The sequence below is a fragment of the Lepidochelys kempii genome, chromosome 11, assembly GCF_965140285.1.
Source record: "Lepidochelys kempii isolate rLepKem1 chromosome 11, rLepKem1.hap1, whole genome shotgun sequence".
Lineage (NCBI taxonomy): Eukaryota > Metazoa > Chordata > Testudines > Cheloniidae > Lepidochelys > Lepidochelys kempii.
In genome coordinates, this window is record NC_136390.1 from 62,743,330 (window position 1) to 62,761,954 (window position 18,625).

At 43.1% G+C, this 18,625-nt stretch overlaps 1 protein-coding gene across 30 annotated transcripts in view; it reads left to right on the plus strand.

The window, feature by feature from the left end:
* The window catches only part of ADAM23 (ADAM metallopeptidase domain 23), a 200,128-nt gene that overhangs the window by 24,380 nt on the left and 157,123 nt on the right, over positions 1–18,625 (plus strand). For 29 of the 30 annotated variants that reach the window (XR_012154367.2, XR_012154365.2, XR_012154363.2 and 26 more), the window contains exon 3: positions 4,945–5,021. Coding sequence is in view for 24 of the 30 variants with exons in the window: in XM_073306577.2 (XP_073162678.1) it covers positions 4,945–5,021 (77 nt within the window). In the remaining 6 variants the exon portion in view is untranslated. Of the gene's footprint in view, positions 1–4,944; positions 5,022–9,832; positions 18,019–18,625 lie in introns of those variants that run through there. The other variant, XM_073306556.2, reaches the window with a different exon arrangement.

Below are 18,625 nucleotides of genomic sequence, written 5' to 3' on the forward strand. Positions count from 1 at the left end.
AGATTTTAAACTTTTATTAGCTTTTTAAAAATTAAAATTACAAAAATTCTATGAAATTCATGCAACTGAATTACAGTTAAATAATCCTAAAATACTATGACGGAGAGCACAGTAAATAAGTAAAAGAATGGCTAGGACAGAGGTGTGGCACGAACCAGCAAAAGTCAGGTTATCAGAGTTTACACACTCAAAATGTCCTTAACTCGTACTGTTTTTTTTCCCCCCTCAGGACACTGAAAAAACTCATACTGCTTTTTTTCAGTGAGTTAACTGAATTTCATTGAAACCTTAATATTGTTTTTATATAATAATTATGGCTAAAAATCTGTGATTTTTATGAGACCTCTGTGACTTCTTGAAAATTCCAATAATTCAGCCTGGGGTAGTGGGAGCTCAGGCTTTGGATTCAGCCCTGGGCGGTGGGGGCTCAGGCTTAGACTTCAGTAAATCTGAGGTTTATAATAATTTATTTACTTATTTTAGTCTGTGAATTTAGGGCACGTAGAGGGAGGAGAGAGAAGCTTGGAGATTCTGCTGCATACAAGAGACTACAACACTATTCCCAGAACCACTCCTGATGCAGTGAATCTCTATCATGATGATTAATGGTATTCTTTCCTACTAGAGCAATGGGGGAGGACTCTTCTCTTAATATAATTTTATTTTGGTGGCAGCAAAAATGGAAAAGAGAATCTGACCCTTCCTTCTTGAGTTAGCTCCACTGCATTTGATTGGTAGCACTTTGCTGCAGGAAAGCTTAGTGTAATATTGCAGCTTTGCAGCTAGAGAGTAGCCTTTGTCATCATAACAAGCACTTGTGCTGAGGAAGCAAATGGTTTCCTTTTATATCTGATCTGTTAAACTATATATAACTAGATGGAAACAACAAGAATATAAGTTTCACATACAAACACATGAAGTCACATATATCCCATGTGTATCAAGTGTGTGCATGTACACAGACTGCACAAGCAATACATGTAATTTTTCTTATGTATAGAAAAGGAAAAGGAATACATAGAAAAGAAGATGTCTAAAGGGTGTGCATATAAACAAAGTGTTATACACATTCCAGGAATATCATTTCTTATTTTGACCTATGCTGTCTGACTTGTTTGTATAAGAGGAAATGAATTTCAAATCACACTTTAGCACTATAAAACACTGGAATGTCCCACAATATAGGGATTAATGCAATTCTTTAAAAGAGAACAATATCAATAGTGTGTAACATTCTTCAGAAATATTCCCTCTCCCATGAATGAGACACATTACATAAAATCATAATGGCTGAAACACAAAGTAATAAAACACTTTATGCTAACTTGTTATAAATAATATAAATCAGTTGCCAGGGTGAAATTCTATTTTAGTCTTCACTAATTAGGGTGACCTACTCACTGACTCATTGCTGCCACATGTGAGTGATGAGATTAGAATAACACATAAAAGTAATATGTTTATTTCATCCCAGGGTTGTTCATTATGATGGCACCATAGTTAAGATCGAGCTAGGATTTTGCTTTTGACAGGATCATAAAATCTCTCTGGAGCTGAAGCTGTCAATATCTGTATATAAATCTTGGTTAGGCTTTAACTATTTACCGTAACACAAGCAATAAAGAATAATTGTGCGTTTGTGTACGCACGTGCATGTATATAATTATAGAGGCACCAATCACAAATCCATGGTTATGGTTGAGTTTTATTTTGGCTCTCTGGATTGAATGAAAAATACAGTATATCTTTTTCAACTCACAGCATTTATTCTTTGAGTGCAGAATGGCTTTTTTGAAAATGTACAAGTAAATTTATTAATTTGTTTGAGTTAAAATTCATTATAAACTAGGACTTAAGAAAAGTATTGTTAGTCTATTCTTTATCCTGAATGATGTTTAAGGTGGAATAACATAAGCTCATCAAACTTTCCACATAGTCAAAATTAATTTAAATCTTGTGCATAGCAGAATTAGAATACATATATTCTTCAAATGCAGCTTAAGTTATTAGTAATTGTATCTAAATGTTAGGACTTTCTGGGAGGGAGGGGAAGGAGCGGGGAAGCGCCGCAACTCTGCTCCTCCCCCTCCCTCCCAGAAAGTCCTAAGCGCTGCCAAACAGCTGTTTGGCAGGAGGGGGAGGAACGGGGATGCGGCATGCCCGGAAAGGAGGTGGAGTGGGGGTGGGAAGAGGCGGGCCTGGAGTGGAGCAGGGACAGGAAGAGGTGGGCCTGGAGCATCCTCTGGCAAAGTCAGCGCCTGTTCTTCTGGGGGGAAGCTGCTGCTGCGCAAAGTGCTTCCTAGTGTCCTTGCCTGCAGTGGGCTGTACCTATGTGGGGTAAGCCAGGGGCACCTCCCAACCACAGTACAGTACTGTACAGTATATAATGCCTTTTTTCTGCCCCCCAAAAATTTCATTGGAACCTAATCCGCTGCATTTACATTAAATCTTATGGGAAAATTGGATTAGTTTAACACCATTTCACTTAAAGTTACAGTTTTTCAGAAAACACAAATACAACGTTAAGTGAGGAGTTACTGTACTTACATTGGCTGTTGGCTAAAATTCTTGTCAATTTCACTGCTCCAGCAGTTTCCTGCTGTGAACCTTACACCTTGGCTGTGAACCTTGGCTCACAGCTCAGGCTGTCACCCTGGGGTTGGTGGGGGGCTCCAGCTAGAACCCAGCTGCCCCCTGGGCTCCCAGCCACTTGCTCCTAGTGGGCTGCTGCCTGGGCTTCCCTCTGTCCACTGGGAGCCCTGCTTCCTCCCAGCTCCCCACTCCCAGCTGGGCTGCTGCCTTTCACCCCATGGCAGATCGGGGGCTTCAGCTGTGAGCTCTGCATTGCTGTCAGTGCCCCACAATGCCCCATTTCAGTTGGTGCAAGCGCTCGTGGTGGGAACGTGCTCCACTGGTATAAGAAGGGTAGTGTGGACACCAGCTGCCGATTGAATTACTGCAGTGGTTGTAGGTTGACCTTAATTAAGTTGACCTAATTTTGTAGTATAGACAAAGCCTAAAATATCAGTGCTTGAAAAGCTCCTCAAAGCATTGCTGTCTCAGCTCAACTGCACACAAAGGCAGCACTGTTGTGGGAAGTGGGGCAGAAACAGAGGGTCCTTGAAGTGCAAAGACATTCGGATTAAGGGTATCGGTTCTTTTATTGTTTTTAATGTTTTCTCTGTAATACTTTTACTATAAAAAATGTGCTGGCTTAGAAGAGGTGGTGTGGTGACTTAAAACTTCGGACAATATGCTGGTTGTAGCCTTCAGAGAGAAAGAAAAGTGTAGGCATGGGCCTGTCTGGCTTGCTGGGCATATCACACTGTAAATCCGGGAAGCTATGCAGCCTTAAAGCCTCTGGTCAGGAATGAGTGAGATGTGGGTCTCTGCCTGAGAAAAGTGACAGGTGGGAGATGGAAATCTTTAAGTGAGTGCTCTCGAGAAACCATGGAAGGTGAATACAGTTGCAGTTACCCTGAAACTGTGACAAGCTAAGCCCCACGCAGGGGCTCAGGGCTATGTCAGGAAGAGGCGCACTCCCCCCCCGCTGACCCCAGAGCAGACCTGCCTCAGCTGGGGGAGAGGAGCCCGTCCCTCGACTCAGCCCCAGAGCAGACCTGCCTTGGCTGCGGGAGAGGAGCCGCTCCCTCGGCCCAGCCCCAGCATGGACCTGCCTCAGCCAGGGGAGGAGCCCCTCCCGTGGCTCAGTCCCAGTGTGGAACTGCCTCGGCCAGGTGAGGAGTCCCTCCCTTGGCCCAGCCCAGCCCCGCCAGAGCTGCCGCAGCCGGGGAGAGCCGCCTCTCCCCCCAGCCCCAAGCTGCTGTGGCAAGAAAGGGCTGGAGGGAGTCCTCTCTCCCCACTGCAGCCCCGGGGCAGCCTGCACCCCAAATCCCTCATCCCTGGCCTCACCCTAGAACCCACCTCCCCTGCACCCAACCCTCTGCCCTAGCTCTGAGCTCTCTCCCACAGCTCCAAACCCCTCATCCCTGGCCCCACCCCAAAGCCCTCACCCCCTGTACCCCAACCCTTTGCCCCAGGCCTGAGCCCCCTCCCACACTCTGAACCCCTCATTCCCAGACCCACCTCAGAGCCCGCACCCCCAGCCTGAGCCCTCATCCCCACACATCTCAACCCTCTGCCCCAGTCCTGAGCCCCCTCCTACACTCCGAACCCCTCGGCCCTGTCCCCACCTGTCACACATCACCTCCATGTTGGTGCACATAACAAAATTAATTCTACACATGGATGTAAAAAATTAGAGGAAACACTGGTGACAAGTATCTGTGATAATCTTTTATTAAACAAAATTTTGGATAGTCTGTTGTGACCCCGGTTTTCCAGCTCATGTATGAATATGCTGCAGATATTGTTAGTCTCGCTTAGAACAATATTGAGAATTGACTTGATAATTCAGATGAGAGAATTGAGGCCATTCTGTTTTTGGCAGCTAGCTCTAATTTAAAGTTAAAGCTGAAATTTAAAGCTCCAGATATGGGACGAGCTGAATGTGTCGAGAACTGTTGATCTAGTAACCACTAGCATGGATACATTCACAAATGCAAAGCCTTGGATCTTAAAGGGAATTATTTTGAAGGAGTCCTGCATACTGTATAATATGAGCTTTGCCATGATTTTGTATTTACATGCTTGCATCACAATGACCTTAATTATAATTATTCATACTTTTTCAGAATAAGTGAGTTCTATGGGGTGATTACAACTAGAATACTGTGTATATACTATAGTAGGTACTTGTTATGCCTTCACTATACAGATCCAAACAGTGGCATACAAAATATGCAGACATTTCTATGGGAATCCTAAATAAGTTATTTCGTACTGTACAATTTACTATAATAAAAAATACAAAACTTGGTGACTGATTTGACTTGTTTTAAACATACAGGAAAAGTAAAGATTCTTCTTTTTTCATGTCTGCAGGCTGTGCATCTGGCCCAGGCAAGTTTCCAGATTGAGGCCTTTGGCTCCAAATTCATCCTTGACCTCACATTGAATAAGTAAGTGCACGATTGTGGGTTTCTTTGTTTCCTGCTCTTTGTGGCTGTCTCTTTGGAAATAAATTCAGCGATTTCTGAAGGAGAGAGCAGTAGGGTAGGGCAGGTGGAATTCTGTGAGCTTTGGGAAACTCCCACACCACCAAAATGCATTAATAGACTAAAACATTTATGAAAGTTGGAAAGCTTGCCGAAGCTAGGTATTATAAATATAGCTTTCTTTATGAAAGGATATGTTCCTATTTATCAGCGCTGGAATATATTTGCATGTAAAGAGGAAAAATAGAAATATAAATTTAGTTTGGGTTCTCAGGAACATAGGCACCGACTTCCTGTGTTCCTGGGAGGTGCTCGACTCCTGCTCTGCCCAGAACGCCCCCCCCCCACTCCACCCCTTCCATGAAGTCCCCACTCTGCCTCTTCCTGCCACAGCTCTGTCCCAGGCCCTTTTGCCACTCCACCCCTTCCCCCAACCCCCTACCCTTGCCCTGCCCCTTCCAGCCCTCATTCTGCCCCAGGCCTTGCCACCACTCCACCCCTTCCCCTAAGCCCCCACCGTTGCCCTGCCTTTTCTTACCCCCCCTCTGCCCCTCCCCCGCCTCTTCTCGCCCCTGCCCTGCCTCTTCCTGCTCCCTTTCCCCCTCTTCCTGCCCCTGCTCCTTGCCCTCCCCCACAGCACCTACTGCATGCTGCTGAACAGCTGATCTGTGGGAGGCACTGGGAGGGAGGAGGAGGAGGAGGTGAGCAGTGTGTCCGCTGGTGGGCAGGAGGTGTTGGGGGTGGGAAAGAGGGAGGTGTTGATCCACATGGCTGCCGGTGGATGCTGAGCACCCACTATTTTTTTTCCATGGGTGCTCCAGGGCTGTAACACCCACAGAATTGGCACCTATGCTCAGGAACCAAAACATATTTGCTGAGGACCCCAAAACCTCTTGGATATGAATTATGAAAAGTATCTCAGTACATATACATTACAGTTGTTATCCTTTTCATTCTTAAGTGCTTTATATACAGTACAAGATTCAGTCCACCACTCAAAAGCAGTCATCTGTTGGGCAGAAGGTGGCAATCAGAAAGAAAACTGGCAAGCCATGTGCTGCATAACAGCAGTGGAAGAAATTTCCTATATCTTTGGTTGCCACTTTGATCTTCCTGTCCTAGATGCATGTTGTCAGGCTACATTTTCTTTAGGAATTACCCTTAAAATTGCAGTTCTTGATTATTACACAGGTGCCTGATTCATATCACTGTACTTTATTCATCTACAACACTAGCTAAACCTTAGGTTTGGCTTTAGATTGTGAACAGGGACATTTCCTTCTGGTCTGTCTGGAATCCTGGATAGGCCAGATATAAATAGCAGTAACTGATAAACAGTTGCAGTTTTCAATTAAGGAATGTATATTCTGAGCCTTAACCAGGTTAATAGTGTTCCATATATCTTCATAAAGGGCCAACTTGAGACAAATGTGCTTAAAGTAAGGGATGATACAGGACTTAAAATATAAGTAGCACTAACTAATATTAAATTATGTGGTTTACCAGGATTTTTGTAAGTTACTGAATTCAGTTGTTTAGGACTGTTCTTCATTTAGATTAAGGTGCTTTTCATCTTGGTACATAAGTGGCCGAAAAATTATGACAGATATGGAAAGAACCAGATTTATTTCCTGCACCGATACACTGTGTGCAGGAGAGAAATGATCAGGAGGAAGTTGTAATTGGCTCCGTGATTCTCAATCTGCTTTGTCCCTATCTGTGCAATAGGGCTGCCCTAAGATCCCTAAGGGTATGTCTACACTGCACCTGGGAGTGTGCCGACCAGCCTAGTTAGACAGATGCATACTAGCTCTGCTGTAGCTTGTGCCATTAACAAAAACAGTGTGAATGTTGTGGTTTGGGCTAGCTGCCTGAGTACAAGGCTGCCAACCCCCAGGGTCCCCAGTTGGTGGCTAGACCATGCTGTCACCTATGCCGCAATGTTCTACACTGATATTTTTAGTGTGCTAGAAGGAGCAGAGCTAGTGTATGTCTTTTTAGCCTGGCTGGGAGGCATATTCCCATCTACAGTGTAGATGTACCGTAAGGGATCAGACACCAGCGGAGTATTGCTATGGGGGAGAAAGTGAAGGCAGAGCTCCCCACTATGTTCCCTACTCAGCCCTGTTACTTTCCTTAATATTAATACTGAGGTTGGGGGGAAAGTTGGCTCTACTCCAACTGTGAATTCCCCTTTTCTGAGGGAATTCTCAGTTGGCCAGCTGTGGCTGGATTTTATCTGTTTTGCAAGGCTCAGGTGTTCCAAACGGGACGGAACTGGAATGAAATTCTAGCCCAAATGCTGCTATTTCTCTGCATTCCCCTATAAGTCAGGGCAATTCTCACAATAATGTTAATACTTTCTCAATGTGTTTGATGCATACATTAGCTAATATTTATGAAGTTTTGTATCATTAATAACAATATTGAAAAATATGTAGACTTTCCAAAGGACCTAAATATTTTTAGTACGCATTAATTGAATAGTAACTAAATAGAATTATGAATGTGTAATAAATATAGTAAATGATCTGTCTAATTAAAGTTTAATGAAGTATCAATTATTGACAGTAGTTTTAAAGTGCTACCAATTTTAGAGAAATTTTCATTTGTCTCACTATAGAGAACATGCAATCAAATGGTATGAATGACTATTACTGTTTCTGTCTCTTCATTGTACTTTGCTATGTCATTGGGCCCCAAATTTGTATCAGAAAAGTTTTGTATTGCGTCAAAAGATCGTAGAGATATTTTTTGAGTTTGGATTCTGAATAGGAATTTTAAAACTGCTTACTGCACTTTAAATATGATTTAAAAATTCCACCCAGGTGCCATGTATAGCAGGACAATGACCTGTTGCCAACAGTGGTTGTCTTCAACTTGCCTTCCACATGCTGAACGCATTAGCTGCTATTTTAGTTAAATACTGTTACAAACAGAGAGATACACAGTGTTCTACCTCATCTCTATTTAAGGGAGGACATGTGGTTCAGTGTATAGGGTGCTAGATTTCAGAGTAACAGCCGTGTTAGTCTGTATTTGCAAAAAGAAAAGGAGTACTTGTGGCACCTTAGAGACTAACCAATTTATTTGAGCATAAGCTTTCGTGAGCTACAGCTCACTTCATCGGATGCATACTGTGGAAAGTATAGAAGACGTTTTATACACGCAAACCATGAAAAAATGGGTGATTATCACTACAAAAGGTTTTCTCCCCCCCACCCCACTCTCCTGCTGGTAATAGCTTATGTAAAGTGATCACTCTCCTTACAATGTGTATGATAATCAAGGTGGGCCATTTCCAGAAAAAATCCAGGTTTTCTCTCCCCCCCCCTCCAAAAAAAACCAAAACACAACCCTCTCCTGTTGGTAATAGCTTATCTAAAGGGATGACTCTCCTTACAATGTGTATGATAATCAAGGTGGGCCATTTCCAGCACAAATCCAGGGTTTAACAAGAAAGTCTGAGGAAGGGGGTAGGAAAAAACAAGGGGAAATAGGTTACCTTGCATAATGACTTAGCCACTCCCAGTCTCTATTCAAGCCTAAGTTAATTGTATCCAATTTGCAAATGAATTCCAATTCAGCAGTCTCTTGCTGGAGTCTGGATTGGAAGTTTTTCTGTTGTAATATCGCAACTTTCATGTCTGTAATCATGTGACCAGGGAGATTGAAGTGTTCTCCGACTGGTTTATGAATGTTATAATTCTTGACATCTGATTTGTGTCCATTTATTCTTTTACGTAGAGACTGTCCAGTTTGACCAATGTACATGGCAGAGGGGCATTGCTGGCACATGATGGCATATATCACATTGGTAGATGTGCAGGTGAACGAGCCTCTGATAGTGTGGCTGATGATATTAGGCCCTGTGATAGTGTCCCCTGAATAGATATGTGGGCACAGTTGGCAATGGGCTTTGTTGCAAGGATAGGTTCCTGGGTTAGTGGTTCTGTTGTGTGGTATGTGATTGCTGGTGAGTATTTGCTTCAGGTTGGGGGGCTGTCTGTAGGCAAGGACTGGCCTGTCTCCCAAGATTTGTGGGAGTGTTGGGTCATCCTTCAGGATAGGTTGTAGAGCCTTGATAATGCGTTGGAGGGGTTTTAGTTGGGGGCTGAAGGTGACTGCTAGTGGTGTTCTGTTATTTTCTTTGTTAGGTCTGTCCTGTAGTAGGTGACTTCTGGGAACTCTTCTGGCTCTATCAATCTGTTTCTTCACTTCTGCAGGTGGGTATTGTAGTTGTAAGAATGCTTGATAGAGATCTTGTAGGTGTTTGTCTCTGTCTGAGGGGTTGGAGCAAATGCGGTTGTATTGCAGAGCTTGGCTGTAGACGATGGATTGTGTGGTGTGGTCAGGGTGAAAGCTGGAGGCATGTAGGTAGGAATAGCGGTCAGTAGGTTTCCGGTATAGGGTGGTGTTTATGTGACCATCATTTATTAGCACTGTAGTGTCCAGAAAGTTGATCTCTTGTGTGGACTGGACCAGGCTGAGGTTGATGGTGGGATGGAAATTGTTGAAATCATGGTGGAATTCCTCAAGGGCTTCTTTTCCATGGGTCCAGATGATGAAGATGTCATCAATATAGCGCAAGTAGAGTAGGGGCGTTAGGGGACGAGAGCTGAGGAAGCGTTGTTCTAAATCAGCCATAAAAATGTTGGCATACTGTGGGGCCATGCGGGTACCCATAGCAGTGCCGCTGATTTGAAGGTATACATTGTCCCCAAATGTAAAATAGTTATGGGTAAGGACAAAGTCACAAAGTTCAGCCACCAGGTTAGCCGTGACATTATCGGGGATAGTGTTCTTGACGGCTTGTAGTCCATCTTTGTGTGGAATGTTGGTGTAGAGGGTTTCTACATCCATAGCGGCCAGGATGGTGTTATCAGGAAGATCACTGATGGATTGTAGTTTCCTCAGGAAGTCAGTGGTGTCTCGAAGGTAGCTGGGAGTGCTGGTAGCGTAGGGCCTGAGGAGGGAGTTTACATAGCCAGACAATCCTGCTGTCAGGGTGCCAATGCCTGAGATGATGGGGCACCCAGGATTTCCAGGTTTATGGATCTTGGGTAGTAGATCGAATATCCCAGGTCGGGGTTCCAGGGGTGTGTCTGTGCGGATTTGATCTTGTGCTTTTTTCGGGGTGATTGAGCAAATGCTGTAGTTTCTTTTGGTAGCTCTCAGTGAGATCAGAGGGTAATGGCTTGTAGAAAGTGGTGTTGGAGAGCTGCCGAGCAGCCTCTTATTCATATTCCGACCTATTCATGATGACAACAGCACCTCCTTTGTCAGCCTTTTTGATTATGATGTCAGAGTTGTTTCTGAGGCTGTGGATGGCATTGTGTTCTGCACGGCTGAGGTTGTGGGGCAAGTGATGCTGCTTTTCCACAATTTCAGCTCGTGCACATCGGCGGAAGCACTCTATATAGAAATCCAGTCTGCTGTCTCGACCTTCAGGAGGAGTCCACCTAGAATCCTTCTTTTTGTAGTGTTGGTAGGGAGGTCTCTGTGGATTAGTATGTTGTTCAGAGGTGTGTTGGAAATATTCCTTGAGTTGGAGACGTCGAAAATAGGATTCTAGGTCACCACAGAACTGTATCATGTTCGTGGGGGTGGAGGGGCAGAAGGAGAGGCCGCGAGATAGGACAGCTGCTTCTGCTGGGCTAAGAATATAGTTGGATAGGTTAACAATATTGTTGGGTGGGTTGAGGGAACCATTGCTGTGGCCCCTTGTGGCATGTAGTGGTTTAGAAAGTTTAGTGTCCCTTTTCTTTTGTAGAGAAGCAAAGCGTGTGTTGTAAATGGCTAGAGTAATTGTTGAAAGATCTGGTTGTATCCTACCTTTGCCATTGACTGATTGTATATTTGCATTAAACTGAGACACTTATATATTTCTTCATCCAGAAGTAGGTCTCAAGTTGTTCTTGTATCCAGAAGGGACAGCAAATTAGACCCATTTTAGCTCCAACCTCCATAGGTCCAGGTCTCTCTGTGCCTTAGTTTTCCTATCTGTAAAACGGGGATAATAATGCTCACCACCATTGTGAAGGTGGGTTTTTTTTTAATATCTAGGTAAAATGTACTGTATAAATGCATATTATTTTTATTTATTTATTTAGGCTTTCTGTGATCGTGTTGTAAACAGTCTTGTCTCATCTGTATTAGCAACCAAGCCTTTTAACCCCTGCTGAATTGGGGGCCATGGCAGTAGCAGGTCACTTTCCTAGCATACAAGGGATCACATTGTTTGAGTTATATGTGAAAATGACAATATAGGAGCCCATTTACAGTTGATGTTTTGTTTCATTGGTAGGTAAGACTAGAGGTGTAAAGCAGCTTTCATTAGAGATGCAGTTTTTGTCTCATTCTGTTCACTGCTCACACTATCTCTAACATATCTCCCCAAATTGTCAATATGTTGACATAAACATGCCACTGTATATACTTCTAAAACAGTAAGACTCCTATAGTGCCAGTGTTTGCCACTGTGTGTACTGATACAGAAGGTGATATCTGAAGAAAAAGAATAGTGATATAAAAATACCCTATTAAATCTGTGATGTGCAAAATTTTGTAAGCACTGCATAAAAAATGCATATGCAGCTTGTGCTGTCCGTGAGTATTTCAGCACATTTTAAAACAAAAATGAATCAGCAGAAATTAGTATTTTTCAGTGTTAAAGAAGTATTGCTCTCTTCCTGATGTCCAGTTGAGGTCTTACTTTGGTCACTTTGTCAGCAATATTGAAAGTTTCTTGAGGGGTAAAGATGCAAGTATATCAAATATTGGGTTTACAGAGCAACAAGCTGTGGCTTTTTAAAATTTGCTAGGTCACTATATTCCCATATCTATTTCTTATTGCTACTCAGCTCTTCTGCATGAGCTATTTTGTTTTTAAAGGGGAACAGGAAGGCTTTTTATCTGCCCACAGCTGAATTTAGAGTTAAGTGTTTTTCCCGCAACTAAAACATTACATGGAATTACATTTGTTAACATACTTTTCAACCTTTACACCTTCACCTTTAAAATGTGAAACAATGGCTGAAAAGCATATGAGGACGTCAGGAGGTAGGGTCAGGGGCAGGCGGGAATAAGGACCAGAAGAGAGGAAAGAAAGCCTGGAGACATCTAGAGCCTTATGGGAGTTGATTAAGTACTGCAGTGTTTCAGCCACAGGAAGAGATCCCAGTGCATTATGGAAGACAGAGTTTGGGCAGGGGAGAAAGGAAGATAGTTGGATGAAGGACAGTAGACTACAACTCACATGAGGCACTGCAGTTGCTCAGGTGGCTTGATAGTTTGATTTTTTTGTCCTGAATTGGGATAAAAGCTAGTGTCAAAATATCAATATTTCTTGCAGGCCAGAAATTCCAGTTTTAGATTAGCTCCGTGTATCAACTTGCCTTTGTATCCAGAATACAAGTAAATGCTCTGGGACTAGATCATCAGCTGGTGTAAATCAATGATATCAGTAGCAAGCTCCCTTTCTTTTGACTGTGCACTAGAAACTAGTAATATATTGGCTTCCTGACTGCACTGGAGCAATATTGATTTATATCAGCTAAGGCTTTGTACCCTAATTTGGTATAATAAAAAGTAACTAGCAACCAAGATAAAATAAACTAGTTAACCACAAAATTTAGACTAACTAGCAACCAAAACCAAATAAACGGGTAACTGGAGTATCATGGGTATATAAATAACGCTATCTGTATTGCCACATTAGCAATTCTATCTCCACATCTAACTCTCTATACACACACTGCTGCATGCTACAGAAGTTTGTTTTAAGCTGACGTGGGTGGGCAGAGGAGGAGGTAAAATGCTTTTTTGTTATTATTTACAGTGAATTCATTTTTGTATTAAGTGAGAACAGAGAAAACAAATTCTCAGTTGGGAGGAAAGAGTCTTTGTTAAAGTAAGTGTCTGTCAGCATTGGGTAATATAGTAGAATTTAATCTCAATTTAGTCATAATTTAATAAATAATTTAGAGCACTTGTAAAAATAACACCGAGTATTGTTTGAATAAATCTTAATGAGGGTGAAGCATAATATGAGGAAAGCATTGGCCAAGAAGTTGCTTCTTCTCTAAAGTGCGTAGAACTCTGTCACCAACCAAATGAGAATAGCGGTAAGAAGTGTTAATATTAACGCAAGGCCAAATAAACCATATGGACAAATCTCTCTTCAAGCTGGATATTGATGGATGAGAGTGTGGCAGACCTAAGATCCAAGAGTTGTTGACACAATCACAGCAAGTAATAGATACTATTTTATTATCAAGAAAAAAATTGATTCCAGGATATGGAAAAATTCTTACAGTAAAGCAGAGAGAAATACCTTAATCCCATCAAGGAAAGGAATTCCAGAAATATTAGATTTCCTTCAGATGAGTATATTCTTGGGGCTAAACCATAATGGTCCAATTAATAGCAATAAGCCTTGCGATGGAGTCTGTCAGATCTTGTCTTTCTTCACTGGGGATATCCTTAGAACTGAGCCTGAGCACCAGAAGAATCATTGCAGTGTACTAGGGTCTGTCAGATGACTTTGTCTCATATTCCTATCAGAAGGTTCTTGAAGGCTGTAAAGATATTCCTTGTACAAAAACTCATTCTAGTTTATAAGCCTTCACTGTACCACTGTTTGAACCTATGGACTTGCCTACTTTTCTTTATATTAAAAATATCCTTTTTAATAGTAGCAAAGTCCAAAAGCTTACCAAATAGGGAGCTCAGTCATTGGATCTATAGATTGAAATGTGCTTTATAAGTGATGTAAATTCCACAAGAACATGCCATAGTTTGAACATCCTTGGAATTCATACTTAAAGTAAATTCAGCTTTCCATGAGTCCAAGAAGAGAGAAATCTTGTCATTTTTTCATCCTACTCTAGTGCACAAGGAGACTGATGATGGATGACAGAAGGACTGTTAAATCAGTTTGAAGGAAACAAAGCACATCAGACAATTAGTAATCTTTTCCATTCAAGATGTAGAGGCAATTAAAGTTTCAGACTTGACCAGAGCATAATTGCTCCTCTGAATTGCACAAGAACAGTGGCAAGCCCCTTTCTAAAGGAATTAAAAATCAGTTCACTGTGATAGGGCAGCTCCTGTTAATGAGATCTGTAAAACCATCTATATGCTTTCCACAGCATCATCTAGTCTTCACACCTTTACGAGGCACATAAGTTGGACCTGACTTCATTTTCATATGCAGCATTTAAGAGTCCTACATAGTTGTTGAAGGTTGACAAGAAAATAAAGAAAAAGAGATAGTGTTCCTTATTATTATTCTGCTTGTTTATTTATACATGTCCATGTTAAAAGGATTGATAAAAGATTTAGGCTAAAATTGTGCAAAAATGGTGATAACTTTTTTCACAAAATTTCACCTGAAAATGATGGTGATTTTATTTTGCTTAATCTATGCCCCTCAAAATTTGCTTTCTTGTGAAATTCAACAAAATGACTAATTTAAAATGTAAAACATGAAAATTTCACTTTTTCATAAAACGGATCCATAATTTCCCCCTTTGGCAATGGCTGTTTCTTGGAATAGAGCCATTTTTGAATCATACATTTGCAAAATGTGACCTTTTTGCAGAATGGGTTCAATTTTATGCTCACAATGAAATATAAAAACTTATTTCAAGAAGTCTTCCTTTCTTGGAGAATATTTTGCGCATGTATACTTTAGATGTGAAGGGAACATTTGCTGCTTCTTCAAGGAGTATCCCTTTGGGTGTTCCACTTTAGGTGTCTTGGCGCCCAGCGCTTATAATCGGAGATTTGTAGTAGCAGTGCCCGGGTTGGCCATCCACGTGCGGTAACTGTCTCATGCTGCTCTGGGTAGCTACTTAGCATGCGCAGCCAACCATCCCTCAGTTCCTTCTCTATCGCCTTTGGCTTGAGTCAGAGCAACAGTAGTGCCCCCGTCTATTTCGTAAATTGCTTATATTCCTACTTTTATTTATCCCCTTTGTTTCTGTCCTTATTTACCCACTAACCCCCCCCCTCCCCAAACTCCCCACTTTATTTTGTTAGTTTCCCCCGCTACTGATGGGATTCTGCAATGGCGACTGAACTACGACCATTTTCTATAGACCTGAACCTCCACAGGCATGCCTGGTTCCCCCAGCTTTAAACGTTGCCAGACCTGCAGGCTATCAGTTCCTGTATCGGATGGTCACACTCAGTGCATCTGCTGTCTCGGGGAAACCCATGGACCACAGAAATGTCCACACTGCAAGAAATTATCTGCCAGGACACTGAAAGCTAGGGATCTCCAACTACAATGATTAATGATGGAGAAATCCCTCAGGCCAGCCTCCAACCCAGAGTCCAGGACTCCACCTGGCCAACAGTTTCCAGCAACAGCGTCAGACAAGGGGTTTACCCAAACCATGTCTAAGAACCCTGCACCTAAGAAGGTGACCAAACATTGGTCACAGTTATTGCCACAGAGAGATCCCCATAAAAAGAAGTGGTCTCCTGGCAAAAAATGTGCCCCGGTACCGATGGCACCGAGAATCTCGGACCGAGAGGCACCGGGAATGTCCGATACAGAGATGTTTTGAGGAGCCAAGACACTGATGCGGCCAAGCTCTCACTCAGGTGCATGAGCTAAAGCTAAGCTTCCTAGCTCAGCACTGAGAGTGCCGAAGAAAGCCTCAGCACCGGATAGTGTAGTGGCGCCACCTGCTGCATATACATAGCCTAACAAGACCTCAGCACCGTCAGAGCATACTATGCTGTCATCCATGGCACCGAGCTTCCTGGTTCTGCAACCCTTCACCAGACAGGAGGACCTGGCAATCTCCTCCACCCTGGGAACCCCTCTGTTCGGCACCGACGGCACCCCAGTCAGGCAAGGACTGAGCCAAATATTGGATCTGCACCCTCGCTATCCAGTGATGAGGACGAAGAGGATGACTCGAGCCTTTTCACCCCCCGTCATCCCTCTCCAAAACCAGGACTGTCTCACCAACAACTAACTATGCAAGGGAAAAGCTGGGAAGCAAAACCATGGATGCCACCACTCGTTTTTATGCCACCCAATCGGCCATACTGGGACCCCTGGGCAATCTGCAGAATCCAGAATCTTAAACCCCCCCAACCTACCAGTGTCATGGGCCACCTAGTCCCCTTCACCCATGAACCCACCACCATCAGAGGCACCGGAGGAAGAGGGAGAGGAGCAGGAAAAGGCTCCTGAAGGCAATACACTGCCACCCACCCATATTTCATCCTTGTCCCCGGACGAAATAATTATGCGACTGCCTCCCACCACAGGAGATGACTTCAAGTCCTTCCAGGACTTATTCAAAAGAGTTGCAGAATCCCTGGACATCTCTTTAGCAGAGTTGTCAGAGACTCAACACAAACTTACTGACATCTTGCAAGCAACCCCATCAGCAAAGATAGCTCTGCCCATCAATGCTGCTATAATGGATCCTGCAAAGATAATATAGCAGACACCTGTTACTGTCCCACTCTCCTGTAAACACTCTGACAGAAAATATTATGTACGAGCAAAAGGGCTGAGTTCTTATTTACTCACCCGGCTTCAAATTCACTAGTCATAGAGGCAGTAAACCAAAGGGGAAAACAGCACCAGTCAAAAACCACCCCTTATGACAACAACTGGAAAAGTCTTTGGACGCAAAGACTATTCCTTGACCTCACTGCAATTTTGCATAGCAAACTACTTCACTCTGTTGGTGAAATACACTTACAACTTGTTTAATAAAATGATATCATTTATTGAACAAATGCCAGAGCAAGTGAAGGAACAATACAAAGCCAATGTTGCAGAGGGCTCCTTAATTGCCAAAACAGCCCTGCAGGCCTCCTTCAATTCCACTGACAAGGCAGCTCATTCTACTGCCGCGTCCGTGGCCATGCTTCAAGCATCCTGGCTCCACCTCTCTGGATTCCCTAGGGAAGTACAAGCCACAGTTGAGGACCTGCCCTTTGAGGGCCAAAAACTATTTATTTGTTAAGGGCACTGATGCATCTCTTCATACCTTAAAGGACTCGCAAACAACCTTGAAGACAGGGTGGTGCTCGATCATAACCTCTCTGCATCGATGCACTGCACCTATGGCAGTGGTACATATCCCACAAGGTAGACATTTCTGCAGCTTATCTGCCAGGACTTCAGAATCCCATGACAGACCAGCTGAGCAGACACTTCTGACAAACCCATGAGTGGGAGATGGACTACCTGACCCTCGTGACCATATTCAACAGGTGTGGATTCCCTACTGTAGATTTATTCTCAACGGCTCACAATACAAAATGCCCTCAGTATTGCTCCTTAGTGGGGCTTGGTCCCCACTTCCTGGGCGATGCCCTCCTTACAAAATGGGAGGCACCACTAATGTTCGCGTTCCCCCCGATTCCTCTGTTGAGCAGGGTGCTACACAAAATCAGACAGGACAAGCCAAGCTCATACTTATTGCACCCACATGGTCCAGGCAAACGTGGTTCCCATACCTGAGACAGATGGCAGTAAAACTTCCTCAAACCCTTTCGCTACTTCCTTACCTCCTGACACAGGATGCTGGCCGCGTCAATCACCCCAACCTAGCGGGAGGACATGTTCATCGAGATAATGAACATCTCAGGGACAGCTGACACAGAACTTGGAACCTGGAGGATTTCACTGTCTGAGAAGTTAGACATGGATATGGAGAGCAGGAAAGCATCCCAGGAGCAGGAGCATGCGATGCAGAATGAGATGCTTCACATTATGAGGGACCAATCAGACATGTTGAGGCATCTGGTTGAGCTGCAGGAACAGAAGGAGGAGGCTGGAGTCCCTCTGCAACCCCTGCTGAACAGCCAGAAAGCATCGCCCAGCTCACAACCTCTCTCTCCAAAACGTTCCATGAGGGCATGGGGGAAAAGTCAATTATCCCTTGCACTCAACTTAGGGAGAGGGTACAAAGTGCAGAAGGTACTCATTCACAGACATTTGGTGGAAATGTGGCCTTTGGCGTGTCATTAAAGAGTGATACTTTAACAGAGTAGAAAATGATTTAAGTAATATTTTTAGCTAATATCTTCTACTTTTGTACTAAGAGTAATTGGCATGAGTGGGATAAAAAAAAATCCCGTTTGTGTTGAAGAACCATCATAATTCACCTGTACCTCCCTAAGCTGGGTAAATTCCATATCTCACAATAATCTGTTATGTAGCATTTCTCTCTCTCTCTCTCTCTCTCTCTCCGTCTTTAGTTCTTCTCCTTGTTAAAGCATTCAAAGTTACATGTTCTCAGATTAGTGTCATTTTTTTCAATTATATAAATAAAAAGTAGTTTGACTTTTCTTCTTGGATAAAGTAGTAAATGCTATTCTGTATTTGTGTGCAATCTGATCTGTAGTGTAAGCTTCTCTAGTTTTCCTATGTATGTTGTCAGGAACAGATTACAACAGAGTTTTCTTAGTATTTTTTTTCATCCAGCATTGAAGGTCTTCTCCGTTGTTACTCTGCAGTTCAAGAAGAGTGCTCTTCATTAATTTGTGCTATGTTGTGCTAGCAGAACCATATGAGCAGACTTAAT